The sequence below is a fragment of the Stegostoma tigrinum genome, chromosome 7 (assembly GCF_030684315.1).
Source record: "Stegostoma tigrinum isolate sSteTig4 chromosome 7, sSteTig4.hap1, whole genome shotgun sequence".
In the NCBI taxonomy this organism is placed as follows: domain Eukaryota; kingdom Metazoa; phylum Chordata; class Chondrichthyes; order Orectolobiformes; family Stegostomatidae; genus Stegostoma; species Stegostoma tigrinum.
Genome location: NC_081360.1, coordinates 53,804,248 through 53,821,857, shown reverse-complemented (window position 1 = coordinate 53,821,857; position 17,610 = coordinate 53,804,248). Strand labels below are relative to the sequence as shown.

Here is a 17,610-nt window from a genome sequence, read left to right as displayed (position 1 = left end):
ACCTCCTTGACCTGTCCGTCTTCCCTGGACTGACCTATCCCCTCCCTACCTCCCCACCTATACTCTACTCTCCACCTATCTTCCTTTCTCTCCATCTTCGGTCCGCCTCCCCCTATCTCCCTATTTATTCCAGAACCCTCTCCCCATCCCCCTCCCTGATGAAGGGTCCAGGCCCGAAACGTCAGCTTTTGTGCTCCTGAGATGCTGCTAGGCCTGCTGTGTTCATCTAGCTCCACACTTTGTTATCCTGTACAACATTTCCTCTTTATGACAACTCACCCATTCCAGTTAAGAGATCTAGTAAATTTTCTCTGAACTGCTTCCATTGCATTTATTTGTCAAGTGAGGAGAGCAATACTGTGCACTGGGCTATAGAAATGATCTCACCAATGCGGTATATCATTGAAGCATAACCTCCCTACTTTAGTATTCAATTCCCATTGCTATAAACAACAATATCTACAAGCTTTCCTACCCTAAATCTGTGATTGCAAACTAATCTTTGCAAATTCATGCGCTAGTATACCCAGATCCTTCTGCATCTCAAAACTTCATATTCTCTCACCACTTAGATAATATGGTTTTTCAAACTTCTTCTTGCCAAAAGGAACAAGTAAACATTTTCTCACATTATGGTCCATTAATACTCAATTCTTTGCCCATGTTTTAGAACTATTCACTCATTCCTTTGAAGCTTCCTTACATCTTCTTTACAACTTAGTTTCCTATCTATCTTTATGGCATGAGCAAATTTAGAAACCTTACCTTCAATCCCTCCAAACAATTCATTCATACAATATTAAATAAACTGATGCCCCACCACTGATCAACATAGTGCACCACTGCTATCGAATTATGCCTATCCTTTGTTTCACTCGTACTTGAATTTAAATGTTATCAGGGTTTTTTTTTAATATAGCTAAGTCTGCAATATAAACTTAGAGCTTCATTTTATTGCATCCCAGAGATCTGTCTTGGATGATAATGGGCAGTGGACAAGCGGTCATGTGTCGATATATGTAGGAACTTTACTAGCATCAAATGGCTTGACTCTTGTGTGCATGGTCCACCCTTAGGGCAATAAAGTGTGACGATAGATGGCTGGAATTAAAATAACTTAGACCTTGCACTTTGGTTTTTATCAGCTATTCACCATGCACACAAAAGAACTGTGGATGCTGTAAATCAGGAACAAAAACAAAGTTGTTAGAAAAGCTCAGCAGGTCTGGCAGCATCTATGAAGGAGAAAACAGAGTTAACGTTTTGGGTCCAGTGACCCTTCCTCAGAACATAGGAAGGGTCTGTTCTGAGGAAGGGTCACCGGACCTGAAACCTTAGAAACCTTACCTTCACTTACAAACAATGTTTAGCAGGTCTGGCAGCATCTGGCAAAACAGAGTTAACGTTTCGGGTTCAGTGACCCTTCCTGTTCTGAGGAAGGGTCACCGGACCCGAAATGCTAACTCTTGTTTTGTCCTCCACAGATGCTGCCAGACCTGCTGAGCTTTTTCAGCAACTTTGTTTTTGTTCCTGATTTACAGCACCCACAGTTCTTTTGGTTTTTAAACAATGTTTAGCCTTGTTCTGATATTCCAAACAGGCTAGTTATCTGAAAGACTTAACTGTCAATCCCTCAACTTTTAAAATTAAACAATGCACAGGCTTAAAAATCTAGTAAAAGAATGTTATTACTCACATTTCCAAGACCATAACTATGTCTGACTTTGATTCAAAGGCATCAACACATTGAACAAGCTTTGGGTGATGCAGGCAGTTCATGATACTGATTTCTTGTCTCACATTTTCTTTATCCTTCGCCGAAAAAGCCTTGAAAAACTTTCCCGCCCAAACTTTTCTAGTTTTCTTTTCAACAAGTTTGAAAACTTGTCCAAATTTTCCCCTGTAGACAAGATCACAATACTTTCCATATGAATTTGTGCTGTTTAATGGAATCTATTAGATATTGGTTACTATTGTAACATTATCAGGGCCACTCACGTTCCTATTTTTTCCAATATATCATAATATTCTGTGACCTTCTCACTTGTGTTGATGTTGACATCCCGATAATCTGGCTCACCTTCTTTTTCATCTGAAAAGTAATTTTTTTCATGTTACATGATAACACAGATTTTATTTTAATAAGCAAATATGCAAAATATAAAATAATATTTACCATCATCAGACAGATCAGCTTCATCTTTGTTGTGCTCTTAAAATTAAACAGAACTAAGTTAGACCAAAATATGAAAGTAAGATTTTTTTAAACAAAGAAACATCTTTCAAAGCATGAAAAGTTGACAGCTAATATTTTTCGTTAAAGCATTTTATTTAAAACATATGTAAATGTTAACAAAAATTCCACTAAATTTGTATGAACTCCTTTAGTTTTAGTCCACAAGTTTGAATATCAAATGGTACTTTGATCACTTTTATAGCTGTCAATTTCACTGCAAAATTGTGACTGTGAATGAAGCATGTAGTTCACATGAACAGCTTACATTTTTATGAAACAAAAAACAAGATTTTCTTTCATTGTAGGGTGAAGGGTCAAATTTGGGAAGGTATAGTAATTCAAAAAGTAGAGCCAAGAGAAAAAAGTATCAACATGGGAAATGATAAAGAATCCAGGACAGCAAGGTTAGAGAGTGCAAATGTAAGAATCAACAAATCAATAAATGAGACTACAGGTTACAAAAAGAATAAAAGGCCACAACTAAAGGCCCTGTAGCTCAGTGTATTTGAATGAAAATAAATGAAGCGACTGCATGATTAGAATAAAAAAAAAGTATGATCTGATAATCATTCCAGAGACATGATTGCAGGATAACAAATTGAGATCTGAACACTGAAGCATCCACGTCATCGAGGAAAGATAGAAAGCTAGGAAAAGAGTGAAGGTGTGGTTTTGTTAGTTAATGATGGTATTAGCACAATAAAGAGGGATGACCTAATTTCAGCAAACCAGGGTGTAGAAACAGTTGGGGGAGACATGAGAAATAATAAATTGAGGAGTCACCTGTGGGAGTGGTGTACAGGCTTTCTAACAGTAACCCTCATGAAAGGATGGAATAAAAACAAAGACATAATAGATGCCTTAAATGTGGAAGCAGGCCATTTGGACCATGAAGTTCACAACGACCCTCCAAAGAGCATCCCATGAAGATCTACCCCCACCCACACGTATCCTATAACCCTCCATTGCCCATGGCCAATCCACCTAATCTGCTCATTTTTGGATTGTGGGAGGAAACTGGGACACCCGTAGAAGACTCATGCAGACAGAGGGAGAATGTGCAACTCCACACATTTAGTTGCCTGGGATTGGAAGTGAACCTGGGTCCCTCAGCATTAACCTCAGAATTCATGCACAATGTTTCTTACCACAGTGCAGCATTTAGAGACCAATATAATGTTAAATAAAATCCGGTTTGAAACAATATTATTTAACAGGGCTAAACAAAGGATAATAATGAAAACATTAAAACATTTAAAATGTACACATCTGCCAGCTATGTACCACACAAGGGAGAAAGCTTTGCACAGGTTTATTTATTTCCTTTATGCAGAGCTAACCTTCTTTGACTCCTAATCTGACCAAATCAGATTCTTGACTTGGTTCACTAGTTCCGTAAACATTTACAGCTCGAACACGGAATTTGTATTCTTTGTCAGGATTTAGATCGCGCACACTGCAGGATGTGCTGCGACAGGTAGTTAGATTTGTCCATTGTTTCTCCACGGAATTCCAAGTTTCCACATTGTAGGATTGCACAACACTCCCACCATCGTATGTGGGGCCATACCATGACAGGGTCAGGGTAGAATTACGAATATCAGAAGAGCATGGCTTCCCAGCAGGTGGTTCAGGTCTGTCTGTGCATAGAAAAACAAAACATTAGCAGAAAGATTTTAATAAATCTAAATGGAAGAAAGCTGATTTTCAGTGTACTTCACCATTATATTCACATTTCACAGTTTGTCTTATATACCGCATCTTGGTTTTCATTTTATAAATTACAAAGTCACAAGAGGGCTGAACCCATGGGACTGCAGAATAGACAGAAATGGAAGGTTTATGGCCTGAAACTAATGTTGGGTGACTTACTGTCCTTTCGATGCTGGAGCTCTGATGGTTTCCACCTTGGAAATGGTTTTCATAAGTTTTGAAATTTATGGCTTCATGTAGGAAGCTAAGTGAACCATGCAAGTTCAATTCACCTAATACACATAGAATCAGATTGCAGTACTGAGGTACGGATGACTCAAGTGTGTAGTGCACATGCCTCACCCCATGTGCAACTGGACAGCAGTCCAACGGGTGAATTTTGCAGGGGCTCTTGAGAGGTCCTTAGAAAATGGCTCAATTAGAAACCTATCATATTATCCTGTCTATATGCAGGCAGACCACTTCCCCACAGCCTGACAGGTAACTGATTCAGCATGGGGTCACACCAATTTCCTGCTGTCCCAAAACACGGAGATGTAGTAGGGTACTTCTTTGGTGTAAGCAGCTTGTTCACTTTGCTGCATTTACAGGAGAAGTGGGTGTAAAAATAAAGAAAACCTAAAAAGTAAAACCAGTTGATAGGGAGCACCTCAAGTTAAATCACACTTATCATTCCATTATCATTGGAAGTGATAGCAAAGTTGTGAGTGCAAATATCACATATCCTGCTGGACAAGTCTGCCATTATGGGAACCATCACATGAAGTACTTAGATAACAAGGTGTAGAGCTGGATGAACACAGCAGGCCAAGCAGCATCAGAGGAGCAGGAAGGCTGATGTTTCGGGCCTAGACCCTTCTCCTCTATCCATCTGCTATCCGCTACGCCCTCGGTCCCTATTTATTTCAGAACCCCCCACGCCTTCCCCATTTCTGAACAGTTCTGCTTTGTATCGCTAGCATTTTTTGATTGCCTACAGTTAAAACTTCCAAAGTTCTTTATGCGACCTGTGAAGCGACAATCATGATCTCTTAATGAAAACATTTTAAAAGGGAAGGACTGGCAAAAAATATATAGTTTAGATAATTCATTGATAAATATTCTTGCAGCCAAAATCTGAGTGGATTTCTTATGTTAATGTTAAGATGGTAGATTAATACTGAGCATCTGTCAAGAAACCAGATCATATCCTGAGGACAGGATAATTAACTTCAAAGATCTTGGTATAGAATTATCTCATGGTTGATTCATTGTTGAAGAAAAGTTCAAATGGCTTCAGTTTACTTTGTACATAGGTACCATAGATGTAAAGTAAGTCCAAGGGTTGAGTCCTCGGGTGCAAAGATGCCCGAAATCAGGCCACATTTCAGCCTCCATGGAGAGGCTGCCTAATACTACGTTGTTTCCAAATGCTTGTTTAATGACCCATTTTAGAAAGTAGCCTTATATTGCTTTATTCACTCCTCTGATCGTAGATGCAGGCTAGCACTGGCAGCCATTGAACTACTGGATATTTGTTGGTTATGTTTAATGGAGTGCTTTAATAGGCCACACAGCTTCTTTTGGCTTCACAATACACCTGCCAACTATGATCAATCTATTTGGTGCTATCTCCTGTCATATCTGAGGTTCACTAATTACAAGGCATGACACCCAAACTTCCCTTGGGTCAGCTGCTTGTACACTCTGGCAGCTTGTTCTAAAGACCTGGGTGAGGATTGAGGAGGACTTGTTAAACTTTTGGTGGTAGGATGTCAACTGGGAAATCAGGGGCCAATCTTTTACTTAGTACTGGATTTATTCACAAAAATGTAACCTGCCACTTCTCTAAGTAACACTCTCAGAAAGTCTCTCTTCATAGTTAATACTCAACTAGGGCGGCACGGTGGCTCAGTGGTTAGCACTGCAGCCTCACAGCACCAGGGACCCGGGTTCAATTTCAGCGACTGTCTGTGTGGAGTTTGCACATTCTCCCCGTGTCTGTGTGGGTTTCCTCTGGGTGCTCCAGTTTTCTCCCACAGTCCAAAGATGTGCAGGCTAGGTGGATTGGCCATGCTACATTGCCCGTAGTGTTCAGGGGTGTGTGGGTTACAGGGGGATGGGTCTGGGTGGGATGCTTCAAGGGGCGGTGTGGACTTGCTGGGCCAAAGAGCCTGTTTCCACACTGTAGGGAATCTAATCTAAAAAACTACAAATGGTCAGGCTACTTTCCTCAGTGGTACAAAGTGGATGTCCAAAAAGATTTGGGGGCTCAGCTGCATAGATCTTTAAAATGCCACAGAAAGGTGCATAACATAATCAAGATGGCTAATGGAATGCTTGGTTTTTTAACTAAACAACTATCTAAAGGATGGTCTTCAGAGGGGCAGTGTGGCCTTGTTGGGCCAAATGGCCTGTTTCCACACTGTAGGGTTTCTATGATTCTATGACTCCAGAACAAGGACATAGATGTTATTCTGTAGCTGTTCTTACCTTGGTTAAATCTCACTTAGAGTAGGGAGCAGATATAGGCACCATACTGTAGGAAGGATAATATTGGCCTTGGACGGAGTAAAGCATACGTTTACAAAAATGATACCTGGACTTCAGGTTTTAATTATGAAGAGAAATTATATAAATTAGGCCTGTTTCCTCTAGAATTTAGAAGGTTAAGGGATGATTTAATCAAAGTCTTCACAATATTAACAGGGAAAAACAGGGTAGACAATGATAAACTATTTCCATTGGTTGGAGATTCAAGAACTAGAGGGCATAGACTGAGAATTAGGGCCAGACCATTCAGGAGAAATGTTAGGAAGCACTTCTACACACAAAGGGTTGTAGAGGTTTCAAACCCTCTTCTACAAATGGCAGTTGATGCTAAATCAACTGTTAATTTTAAATCTGAGCACAAGTATTAAGGTATATGGACCAAAGGCAGATATATGAAGTTAGGCCACAGATCAGCCATGATCATGCCGAATGGTGAAACAGACTTGAGGGGCTGAATAGCCCGCCCTTGTTAATATGTTCCTACAAATTATGGAACTTCTTTATGCTGAGATAAGCAACTATTAAACTGAACCACATACTATTCAAATGTAAAGTGATGTGACAACCGTCACTATATAGAAGCACATCACAAGTCTATCTTAATTTGAACTTGATGCTTTTCAGCTAGTGCTCCCTTTAAGCTGCAGCCTTGTAGAAAATCAGGACACATCACATGCATGCCAATTGGTATGTACACACGTTGATTTCTGGTTTTGGGACTAGCTACCATGCATGGCCCTCAGAAGTCCAGCAGCAACAGGAGAAGCTAGAGGTAACATTGCCTCCAACTGTATACCTCAATAACTGTATAACTGTAATTTCAATAATACAGTTAACATGACACTAAATGGCTAATCTGTTCAATCATTGTGATTTTTATGTTCTGTACAAGCTTTGTCTCATTGTTGTTTATCTGACCCTTCAGCATATCACTATTTCCTTCTCTCTCATATGCTTGTCTAATTTTCACTTAGATGCTTTTATACTGTTCACATTAACTTTGTGCTGTGACCTAGATTTTTTTCTATGACAGAGAGTTACTTTTTTGTTCCCAAAATGTTGGAGGTGTTTCACAGAGTCAACTATCCTTAGAACAGCAACTGTTTCCACTTGTGTTATTTTAGCAAGTTGTTAAAATTTGTTATGTCTTTGGCCAGGCCAATATTTACTATCCATCTCTAACTGCTCAAACAACAGTTAAGAATCAACTAACTTGCTGTGGGTCTGGAGTCACATGTTGGCCAGACAGCATCAGGATGGCAGACTACCTTCCCTAAAGGACATTAGCGAACCAGATGAGTTTTTCTGACAATCAGCAACGGTTTCGTGGCTATCATTAGACTCTTAAATTACACAATTTCTAAAAACTGAATTCAAACAGCACTATCTGGCCTGGCGGGATCTGAACTCAGGTCCCCAAGACATTACCTGGGTCTCTGGATTAAAAGTTCACTGATGATGTCACTGGGCTCTCACCTCCCCAAAGACCCAGGTACATAATACACAATGCAAACAGATTAGACCTGGTATAGCAGGCCTGAAACTGGTTGACTGGCTTTGATAGCCAGGATATTTTTTGGAGAGGCAAGACACCCTTTTGGATATGGTCCCAGGACACATTATGGAGAAATAAGGTTGCCTTTGGGAGGGATACGTTGTCCTTTGGACTTGTTAAAAAGCAAGCGTCAAAGTGTGTTAAATAAACCCATTGCAACTGTCAACAGATCTATCAAAAACATCTGTCAGAAATGTCAAAAACAACAATTAAAAGGATATGTCAAAGGGAATAGTCAAAATTGTCTGTGAGATTAATCAACGAGAACAAGTATCAATGCATTTAGATGGCCTGCCATGCATGGGTCCTCCTTAGTTAGGGTGGAGTCAGTTACTTGGCAGGTTTCCCACCTGCCTGATCATAATATCCTCCTAACACACTTATCATCGAAAGGGCACAATATTCTGCCTTTTATGTGCAAAGTGTAGGTGATCTCATAACAGAAGAAATAAGAGTAGGAGTATTGCCATATGACTCGAGTCAATTTTACTAATCAACAAGATCATGATTCAGCTTTCAGCATAGTTCCATTTTTCTGTCTGATCCCCAATGCCTTGATTCTCTAGAATCTAAAAACCTGAAAACCATCTATCTATCTCAGCCTTGACTATACTCAACAACTGAGCAACCACTATCTGAGGAGGTAGAGATTTCTAAAGATTGTCAACCATCCCAGTGAGGAACATCTTCACCAACTTAATCCATAACGATCAACAACTCACCATGAGGATAAGCCTCTCTAAAGAAAAGGCCTCCTACATTCTAAACCCTTGACATGTTATTATATCGGTGTGTGGTATGAAAACAGAACCTGAAATAGATCAGGTATTTATAGAGACACAACCCCTCCTCCCCCCATCTTAACCTGCATTGGAAATTACGCCATAGGAACATAAGACACAACAACTAGGAACGTAAGAAGGAAAAATTAGTCTTTTGAGCTTGCACTGCTCTACACAATCCTGACTGATCTTATCTAGCCTCAACTCCACTCTCCTGTTTGCTCTCCATAACTCTTCAACCCATTACTAATTAAAGATCTGTCTTTCTCCTCCTTAAATTTACTCAATGTCCTAGTATTCACCTCACTTTGAGGTAGTGAAACCATGGAACAACATCTTTGAAGGTCTGAAGTAGGCATGTTCACCAATGATTGCACAATGTTTAGCACCATTTGCAACTCAGATACTGAAGCAGTCCATATTCAAATGGAACAAGATGTGGAAAATATCCAGGGTTGGGCTGAAAATTAGCAAGTAACATATTTGTCACACAAATGCCAGGCAATGGCCATATCCAATAACAGACAATCTAATCTCCACCACTTGACAGCGTGCCTGGAGGAACATAGCAGGCCAGGTAGCAGAGTAGCAGGAAAGTTGACATTTCAGGTTGGACCCTTCTTCAGAAATGGGGAGGGGTAAGGGAGCTCAGAAATAAATAGAGAGGAGGGGTGGGGCTAGGGAAGATATATAAGTGGGATTGTGAACGGTGAGTGCAGGCAGGGAGTGGTGGGGATTGTTCTGTGGGAAGGGTGGGGCAGATAGGTGGGAAAGATGATGGACAGGTTGTGTCAGGTCAAGGAGGCAGGGATGAGAGGGAGGGTTGGACATGGGATGAGGCCACGGGTGGGGAGATTTTAAAACTGGTGATTTCCATGTTTAGGCCATTAGGCTGTAGGCTCCCATGGCAGAATATGAGATGCTGTTCCTCCAGTTTGCAGGTGGTGTCATTGTGACACTAGAGGAGGCTCAGGATGGACAGGTCACCCAGGGAGTGGGAGGGGGAATTAAAGTTGTTGGTGACTGGAATGTGTTGTTTGTCATGCACAGAGTACAGATGCTTTTCAAAACGGTCTCCAAGTGTATGCTTGATCTCACTGATATAGAGGAGGCTACATCGGGAGCAGCAGATACAGTAGGCCAAATTGACTGATGTGCAAGTGAACCCCTGTCTGATATGAAGGGTTTGTTTTGTGCCTTACATGGAGGTGAGGGGGGAGGTAAGTGGCAGATGTAGCACTTCATAAGGTTGCAGGGAAAGGTGCCGGGGGTGGTGAGGCTAGTGGGGAGCATGGAGCGGATAAGGAATTCGCCATCAGGGCGGTCCCTACGAAAGGCAGACAGGAGTGGGAAGGGAAATATCTCTTTGGTTGTGAGGTTGGATTGTAGGTGGCAAAAGTGACGGAGAATGATGCATTAGATGCAAAGATTGGTGGGGTGGTATGTGAGGTCCGGGGAATTCAGTCTTTATTTTTGCTGGGGGTGGGGGACGGGATGCAGACATGAGGGCAGAAGTGCAAGAGATGTGGTTGAAGGTATTTTCGATCATCGGTGGAGGGAAGTTATGGTACTTAAATAAGAGGACATCTAGGATGTTCGGGAGTGGAATGCCCCACCTTGGCCGCAGACGCTGTGGAGGGGGTAGAATTGGGAGAAGGAGATCACATTCTTGCAGGAAGGTGGGTGAGAGAAGGGATAGTGTAGGCAGCTGTGGGAGTTGGTGGGCTTCAAATCGATGTCAGTTTTGAGGCAGTCACCAGAGATGGAGACGGACAGGTCCAGGAAAGGGAGGGAGGTATCGGAAATGGTCCAGGTGAATCTGATAATAAAGTGTGAAGCTGGATGAACACAGCAGGCCAAGCAGCCCTCTGAAGAAGGGTCTAGGCCTGAAATGTCAGCTTTTGTGCTCCTGAGATGCTGCTTGGCCTGCTGTGTTCATCCAGCCTCACACTTTATTATCTTGGATTCTCCAGCATCTGCAGTTCCCATTATCAGGTGAATCTGATGTTGGGGTGAAAGGTCTTAGTAAATTTGACGATCTATTCAAGCACTCTGTGGGACCACGAGGCAACACCAATACAGTCATCAATGTGGTAAAGGAAGAAGTGGGGGATAGTTGCAGATAACAGCAGAAAACGGACTGACCCATGTATCCTACAAAGAGGGAGACATAGCTCTGGCCGTGTGGCTGCCCATGGCCTCCCCCTTAGTCTGTAGGAGTCGTCTCCCCCCATCTGCCTTTCACAGGCTCTCCGCGACTCCCTTGTCCACTCCACACTCCTCACTAATCCCACCACCCCCAGCAGCTTTCCCTGCAACCACAGGAAATGCTACACCTGCCCCTATACCTCCCCCCTCACCTCAATTCGAGGCACAAAACAAACCTCCCACATCAGACAGGGGTTCACCTGCGCATCCAACAACTTCGTCCACTGCATCCGCTACTCACAATGTGGCCTCCTCTACATTGATCAGACGAAGTGTGGACTCGGAGACAATTTTGTAGAGCGTTTGTGCTCTGTATGCAACAAACGACAACACCTGCTGGTCGCCGACCATTTTAACTTCCCCTCTCCCTCCCCCTCTTACTCCCTGGGTAATATGCCCATCCTGGGCCTCCTCTAGTGTCACAATGACACCACCTGCAAACTGGAAAAGTAACACCTCATATTCTGCCTCGGGACCCTATGGCCTGATGGCCTAAACATGGAGTTCACCAGTTTTAAAATCTCCTTGCCCTTGGCTTCATCCCATGCCCAGCCCTCCCTCTCACCCCCACCTCCTTGGCCGGACACAACCTGTCCATCTTCTCTCCCACCTGTCCAATCTTCCATTCCACTGACCAATCCCCACTTATCCCTACCTGCACTCACCTATCAACATCCCACCTACCTTCCCCAGCCCCACCCCTCCTCTCTATTTATTTCTGAGCTCCATTCCCCCTCCCCCATTTCGGAAGAAGGGTCCTGACCCAAAATGTCAACTTTCCTGCTCCTCTGATGCTGCCTGGCCTGCTGTGCTCCTCCAGCTCCACACTGTTATCTCTGACTCCAGCATCTGCAGTTGTTGCCCATGCCTTCTTTGAAAATTACATGGTTTTCCCGAAAAAGCAATTAATGTGGTTTTTTTTGGCAACTGCCCAGATGGAGAATTTAAAAACTCTCAGAAGAAAATAGCACAGTATTATTTTTCATTAGAAAATAACTTTCCACATGAACATATTAATAAGTCTGCAAATAGAACTTTCTTTTGATGTTTAGAAAATACAGCCTGAAAAGGACATTTCTAATGGATTAAGCATTTTTAACCTGATTTGCCAAACACATGGCCTAAATCATATTGTATTTCTGCACGATGGGTCGGCGAAAACAACATAATTTGTTGAACAAGGATATAGACAGCATTGCTCAAGAACAGCCCAAATTATATTAATCACAAATCAGTTTAAACTACATTCCACTCAATTTGGTTTCTTCTTACTTCCCTATATGCTATGCCATGTAGTACACACAGTTTTGATTGAGGCAATTACGATTGTGGGGCTGCTTTCAAATTTGATTTGTGGACAACAAAATATTGTACAACTCTGAAGGCACATTAAAAACTTCAAAGATAATGGGGTCTTAGATGCTTCTTAATCAATATCCTTCTTTCCATCACAAGGTCAGAAGTAGGCATGTTCACCAATGATTGCACAATGTTTAGCACCATTTGCAACTCCTCAGATACTGAAGCAGTCCATATTCAAATGCAACAAGATCTGGAAAATATGCAGGGTTGGGCTGAAAATTAGCAAGTGACATTTTTGTCACACAAATGCCAGGCAATGGCCATATCCAATAACAGACAATCTAATCGCCACCCCTTGACATTCAATGGTGTTAGCATTGCTGAATTCCCCCACTATCGATATCCTTGGGTTATCATTCACCAGAAACTCAACTGGACTTGCCACGTAAATACAGCGGCTACAAGAACAGATCAGAGGTTAGGAATACGGCAGCAAGTAAGTCACCATCTGAAAGCCTGTCCACCATCTAAAAGGCAAAAGCCAGGTGCATGATGGAATACTCCCTACTTGCCTGGAAGTGTGCAGCTCCAATAGCTCTCAAAACCTTGACACCATCAGGACAAAGCAGCCTGCATGATTGGGATCATATCCACAGGCATCCACTTTCTCCACCTCCGACACTCAGTAGCAGCAGTGTGTACTATCTACAAGATGTGCTTCAGAAATTCACCAAAGATCCCCAGACAGCATCTTCCAAACCCACAATCATCTCCGTCTGGAAGGACAAGAACAGTAGATACCACCAGCAAGCTCCCCTCCAAACCACTTACCATCCTCACGTGGAAATATATCAACGTTCCATCATTGATGCTGGGTCAAAATCCTGAAATTCCCTCCCTCAGCGAGTTTTGGGTCTATTTACAGCAAATGGACTGCAGTGGTTCTAGAAAGCAGCTCACTGCCACCTTCTCAAGGGCAACCAGGGACGGGCAATAAAATCCCCAGCTGACAACACCCACATCTGACAAGTGAATTAAAAAAATTCATAAGATAACTGAAAGTAAAGGAACTTTCCATGGCTGTGAACAATGATTCTGGTGCACTCACATCAAATCAACGGAGTACTGCAATCAAAAATGAGAAAACAATAAAGATACATTTTAAATAGATATTATTCTGGTGAAGTTAATAGTATATGATTTCTCCACATTTTCATAATGCTGTGTATCACTAATTATATCTTCACTAACAAAATAATTTAAAAATACTTTAAAACATATTCACCAGTGAATTTCCATGACTTTGTATATCATGGACAAATGTTGACTAAATACATAATGCAAAATATATCTGGAGGGCTGCTGACTTGTTACATGCCTATTATTTTAAAGATTTTGTTTCTGTCATACACACTTCTATTGTCTCTATTTTACTCTTCTCTCTGCCTTTCTGGGTCACTTTTCTTCCTATCTTATGTTTTTCCAATCTATTGTGCAATTTGCTTCTCTGGCTGTCTTTTGCTACCTTCCCTTGGCTGGTTTCTTCCTTTCTTACAGATAGGAATTGATGGTTTGTGAGGTATTTTGTGTCAGGCCAAGGAGCCACTAGAGACTGCATTATTTGGTGAGGGTTGCCAGAAAACGGTGGCCTTTCGTTCTAGTCAGGATTCTGCCCATCCCATTATTTGCATTTGCTTTGTGCTACACTTTGCAAGTTACTCAATCAACAATTTAACAACAGCAAGTCCCACATATGTGGCGTCGTTAGAGTCAAAGAGATATACAGCAGACCCTTTGGTCCAAATTGTCCATGACAACCAGATATCCTAAAGAAATCTAGCCCCATTTGCCAGCATTTGGACCATATCCCTCTCAACCCTTTCCACTCATAAACCCAGCCAGATGCCTTTTAAAAGTTGTCATTGTGCCAGCCTCCACAACTTCCTCTGGCAACTCATTCCATACACACACCACTGTGCGAAAAGGTTGCCCCTCGGGTCCCTTTTAAATCTTTCCCCTCTCAACTTAGACCATTCCCTTCTACTTTTGGACTTCCCCACCCTGGAGAAAAGACCTTATCTATTTATCCTATCCATGCCCCTCAAAAATTTTATAAACCTTTATAAGGTCACCCCTCAGCATCTGACTCTCCAGAGGAAATAGCCAGTCCATTCAGCCTCTCCCAATAGCTCAAACCCTCCAACTCTGACAACATTCTTGTAAATCTTTTCAGAACCTTTCAAGTTTCACAACATCGTTCCAATAGCAGGGAGACCAGAATTGCATGCAGTATTCCAAAAGTGGCCTAACCAATGTCCTGTACAGCTGCAACATAAACTCCCAACTTCTCTACTGAATGCACTGACCAACAAAGACAAGCATACCAAACACCTTCTTCACAATTCTACCTACCTGCAATTCCACTTCCAAGGAACCATGAACCTGGACTCCAAACTCTCTTTGTTCAGTAACACTCATCAGGACCTTCCCATTAAGTGTTTAAGTCCTGCCGTGGTTTGCCTTTCCAAAATGCAGCACCTTGCATTTGTCTAAATGAAACTCTGTCTGCCTCTCCTCTGCCCATTTGCCCACCCGATCAAGGTACTGTTGTGTACTGAGGTAACCTTCTTCACTGTCTACTATAACATCAATTTTGGTGAATCTGCAAACTTACTAATCTTACCTCCAATGTTCACGTTTAAATCATTTATATAAATGACAAAATGCAGTGGACCCAGCACTGATCTTTGCGGCACCCGTTGCTCACAGGCCTCCAATCTGAAAAGCAAACCCCATCACTACCCTCCGTCTCTATATTCGAGCCAGTTCTGTATCCCAATAGCTAGTTCTCGCTATATTCCATGTGATCTAACCTTGCTAACCAGTCTACCTTAAGCAACTTTGTCAAATGCCTTACTGAAGTCCATAAGGATCATGTCCACTGCTCTGCCCTCAATCCTCTTCAGTGTTTCTTCAAAAAACACAATCAAGTTGTCAGACACAATTTCCCATGCACAATGCCATGTTGACTATCCATGATTGGTCCTTGCCTTTCGAAAGTACATGTAAATCCTATCCCTCAGGATTCCTTCCAACAACGTGCCCACCACTGATGTCAGGCTCACCAGTCTATAAGACCATAAGACATAGGAGTGGAAGTAAGGCCATTCGGCCCATCGAGTCCACTCCACCATTTAATCATGGTTGATGGGCATTTCAACTCTACTTCCCTGCACCCTTCCCATAGATAAGACATAGATATAGTTCCCTGGCTTTTCCTTACCACCTTTCTTAAATGGTAGCACCATGTTAACCAACCTCCAGTCTTCTGGCAAATTGCCTGTGGCTATCAAATGATATAAATGTCTCAGCAAGGGGCCTAGCAATCACTTCCCACACTTCCCACAATTCTAGGGCACACCTGATCAGGTCCTGGGAATTTATCCACATTTATGCATTTTAAGACGTTCAGCACCTCCTCCTCAGTAATAAGGACATTATTCAAGAGGTAACTTTTTATATTCTCAAGTTCTCTATCTTCCAGTTCCTTCTGTACAGTAAACACTGATACAAAATACTTGTGTAGTATCTCCCCCTTCTCCAGCGGTTCCACACATAGGTGGTCTTGCTGAATTTTAAGGGGCCCTATTCTCTCCCTGGTTACCTTTTTGTCCATAATGTATTTGTACAATTCCTTTGGATTCTCCTCAACCCTATTTGTCAAAGCCATCTCATGTCCCCTTTATGCTCTTCTGATTTCCCTCTGAGTATACTCCTACGGCCTTTATATTCTTCCAGGAATTCACTCAATCCCTGCTGTCTATACCTGATAAATGCTTCCTTACTTTTTCTTAACCAAAACCTCAATTTATCCATCCAGCGTTCCCTACACCTACCAGCCTTGCCCTACACCCTAACAGGAACATACCGTCTCTAGACTCTCGTTTTCTCATTTCTGAAGGCTTCTCATTTTCCGACTGTACCTTTATCTGTGAACGTTCACCTTCAATCAATTTTTGAAAGCTCTTGCCTATTACCATCAAAATCTGCCTTCCTCCAATTTAGAACTTTAGCTTTTAGCTCCAGTCTATCCTTTTCCATCACTATTTTAAAACTCGTAGAATTATGGTCGCTGGCCCAAGTCGCTCTCCCACTGACACCTCAGTCACCCGCCCTGCCTTGTTTCCCAAGAGTAGGTCAAGTTTTCCAACTTCCCCTTCAGGTGCATCCACATAATCAGAAACTTTTCTTATTCGCACTTATCAAATTCCTCCTCATCTAAGCCCTTAACTCTATGGCAGTCCCAGTCTATGATTGGAAAGTTAAAATCCCCTCCCATAACCACCCTATCATTCTTGCAGATAACTGAGATTTCCTTACAAATTTGTTTTGCAATTTCCTGCTGGCTATTATGGGGTCTTTGGTACAATGCTAATAAGGCGATCATCCCTTTCTTATTTCTCAGTTCCACAAAATAACTTTCCTGGGCATTTCCCCAGGAATGTCCTCCTCCAGTATAGCTGTAATGTTATCCCTAATCAAAAATGCCACTCCCCCTCATCTCCTGCCCTCCTTTCTAACCTTCCAATAGCATCTCCACCCGAGAACATTAAGCTGCCAGTCCTGCCATTCCCAGAGATATGTCCCTGTAAATGCTATGATATCCCAGCTCTCATGTTCCTAACCATGCTCTGTGTTCATCTGCCTTACCTGTTAGGCCCTTTGTACTTAAATAAATGCACTTTAATTTACCAGTCCTACCTTATTCTCTCCTTTGTTCCTGTCCCAACCTATTTGACTTACTCCTTTTCTGAACCATACCAGTCTCAGACTGATGTATTTCCTCACTGTCTCCCTAGGTCTCAAAGCACCCACCTTAGTAGTTTAAATCCTCCCAAGCTGTTCTAGCAAATCTCCCCGCAAGTATATCAGTCTCAATAAAATTCAGGTGCAATCCATCCTTCTTATACAGGTCACTTCTAGCCCAAAAGAGATTCCAGGGATAAAAAAAAGTGAATTCTTCTCTCCTGCACCAACTCCTCAGCCACGCCTTCATCTGCTCTAACCTCTTATTCCTACCCTTACTAGCTTGCGGTACTGGAATTACATTTGAGGACCTCCTTTTTAAAATTCCTGCCTAACTTTCTATATTCTCTCCTCAGAATTCTGCCCTTATCTCTTCCTATGCCATTATTCTCAATGTGTGCAACGAACTCCTGCTGGACCCTCTCCCTTTGAGAATTTTCTGCGCTGTCTTCCAAATATCCTTGATCCTGGCTCCA

General features: G+C 42.2%; 1 protein-coding gene across 4 annotated transcripts in view; it reads right to left on the bottom strand.

Annotated features, from left to right (window-relative positions):
* LOC125454051 (myosin light chain kinase, smooth muscle-like) overlaps nt 1-17,610 on the bottom strand; it is a 399,944-nt gene that overhangs the window by 50,681 nt on the left and 331,653 nt on the right. For all 4 annotated transcript variants that reach the window (XM_059647275.1, XM_048534324.2, XM_048534323.2 and 1 more), the window contains 4 exons: nt 3,577-3,876; nt 2,177-2,212; nt 1,999-2,092; nt 1,697-1,900 (listed from right to left, as the gene is read on the bottom strand). In XM_059647275.1, the coding sequence (XP_059503258.1) occupies nt 1,697-1,900; nt 1,999-2,092; nt 2,177-2,212; nt 3,577-3,876 (634 nt within the window). The remainder of the gene's footprint in view (nt 1-1,696; nt 1,901-1,998; nt 2,093-2,176; nt 2,213-3,576; nt 3,877-17,610) is intronic.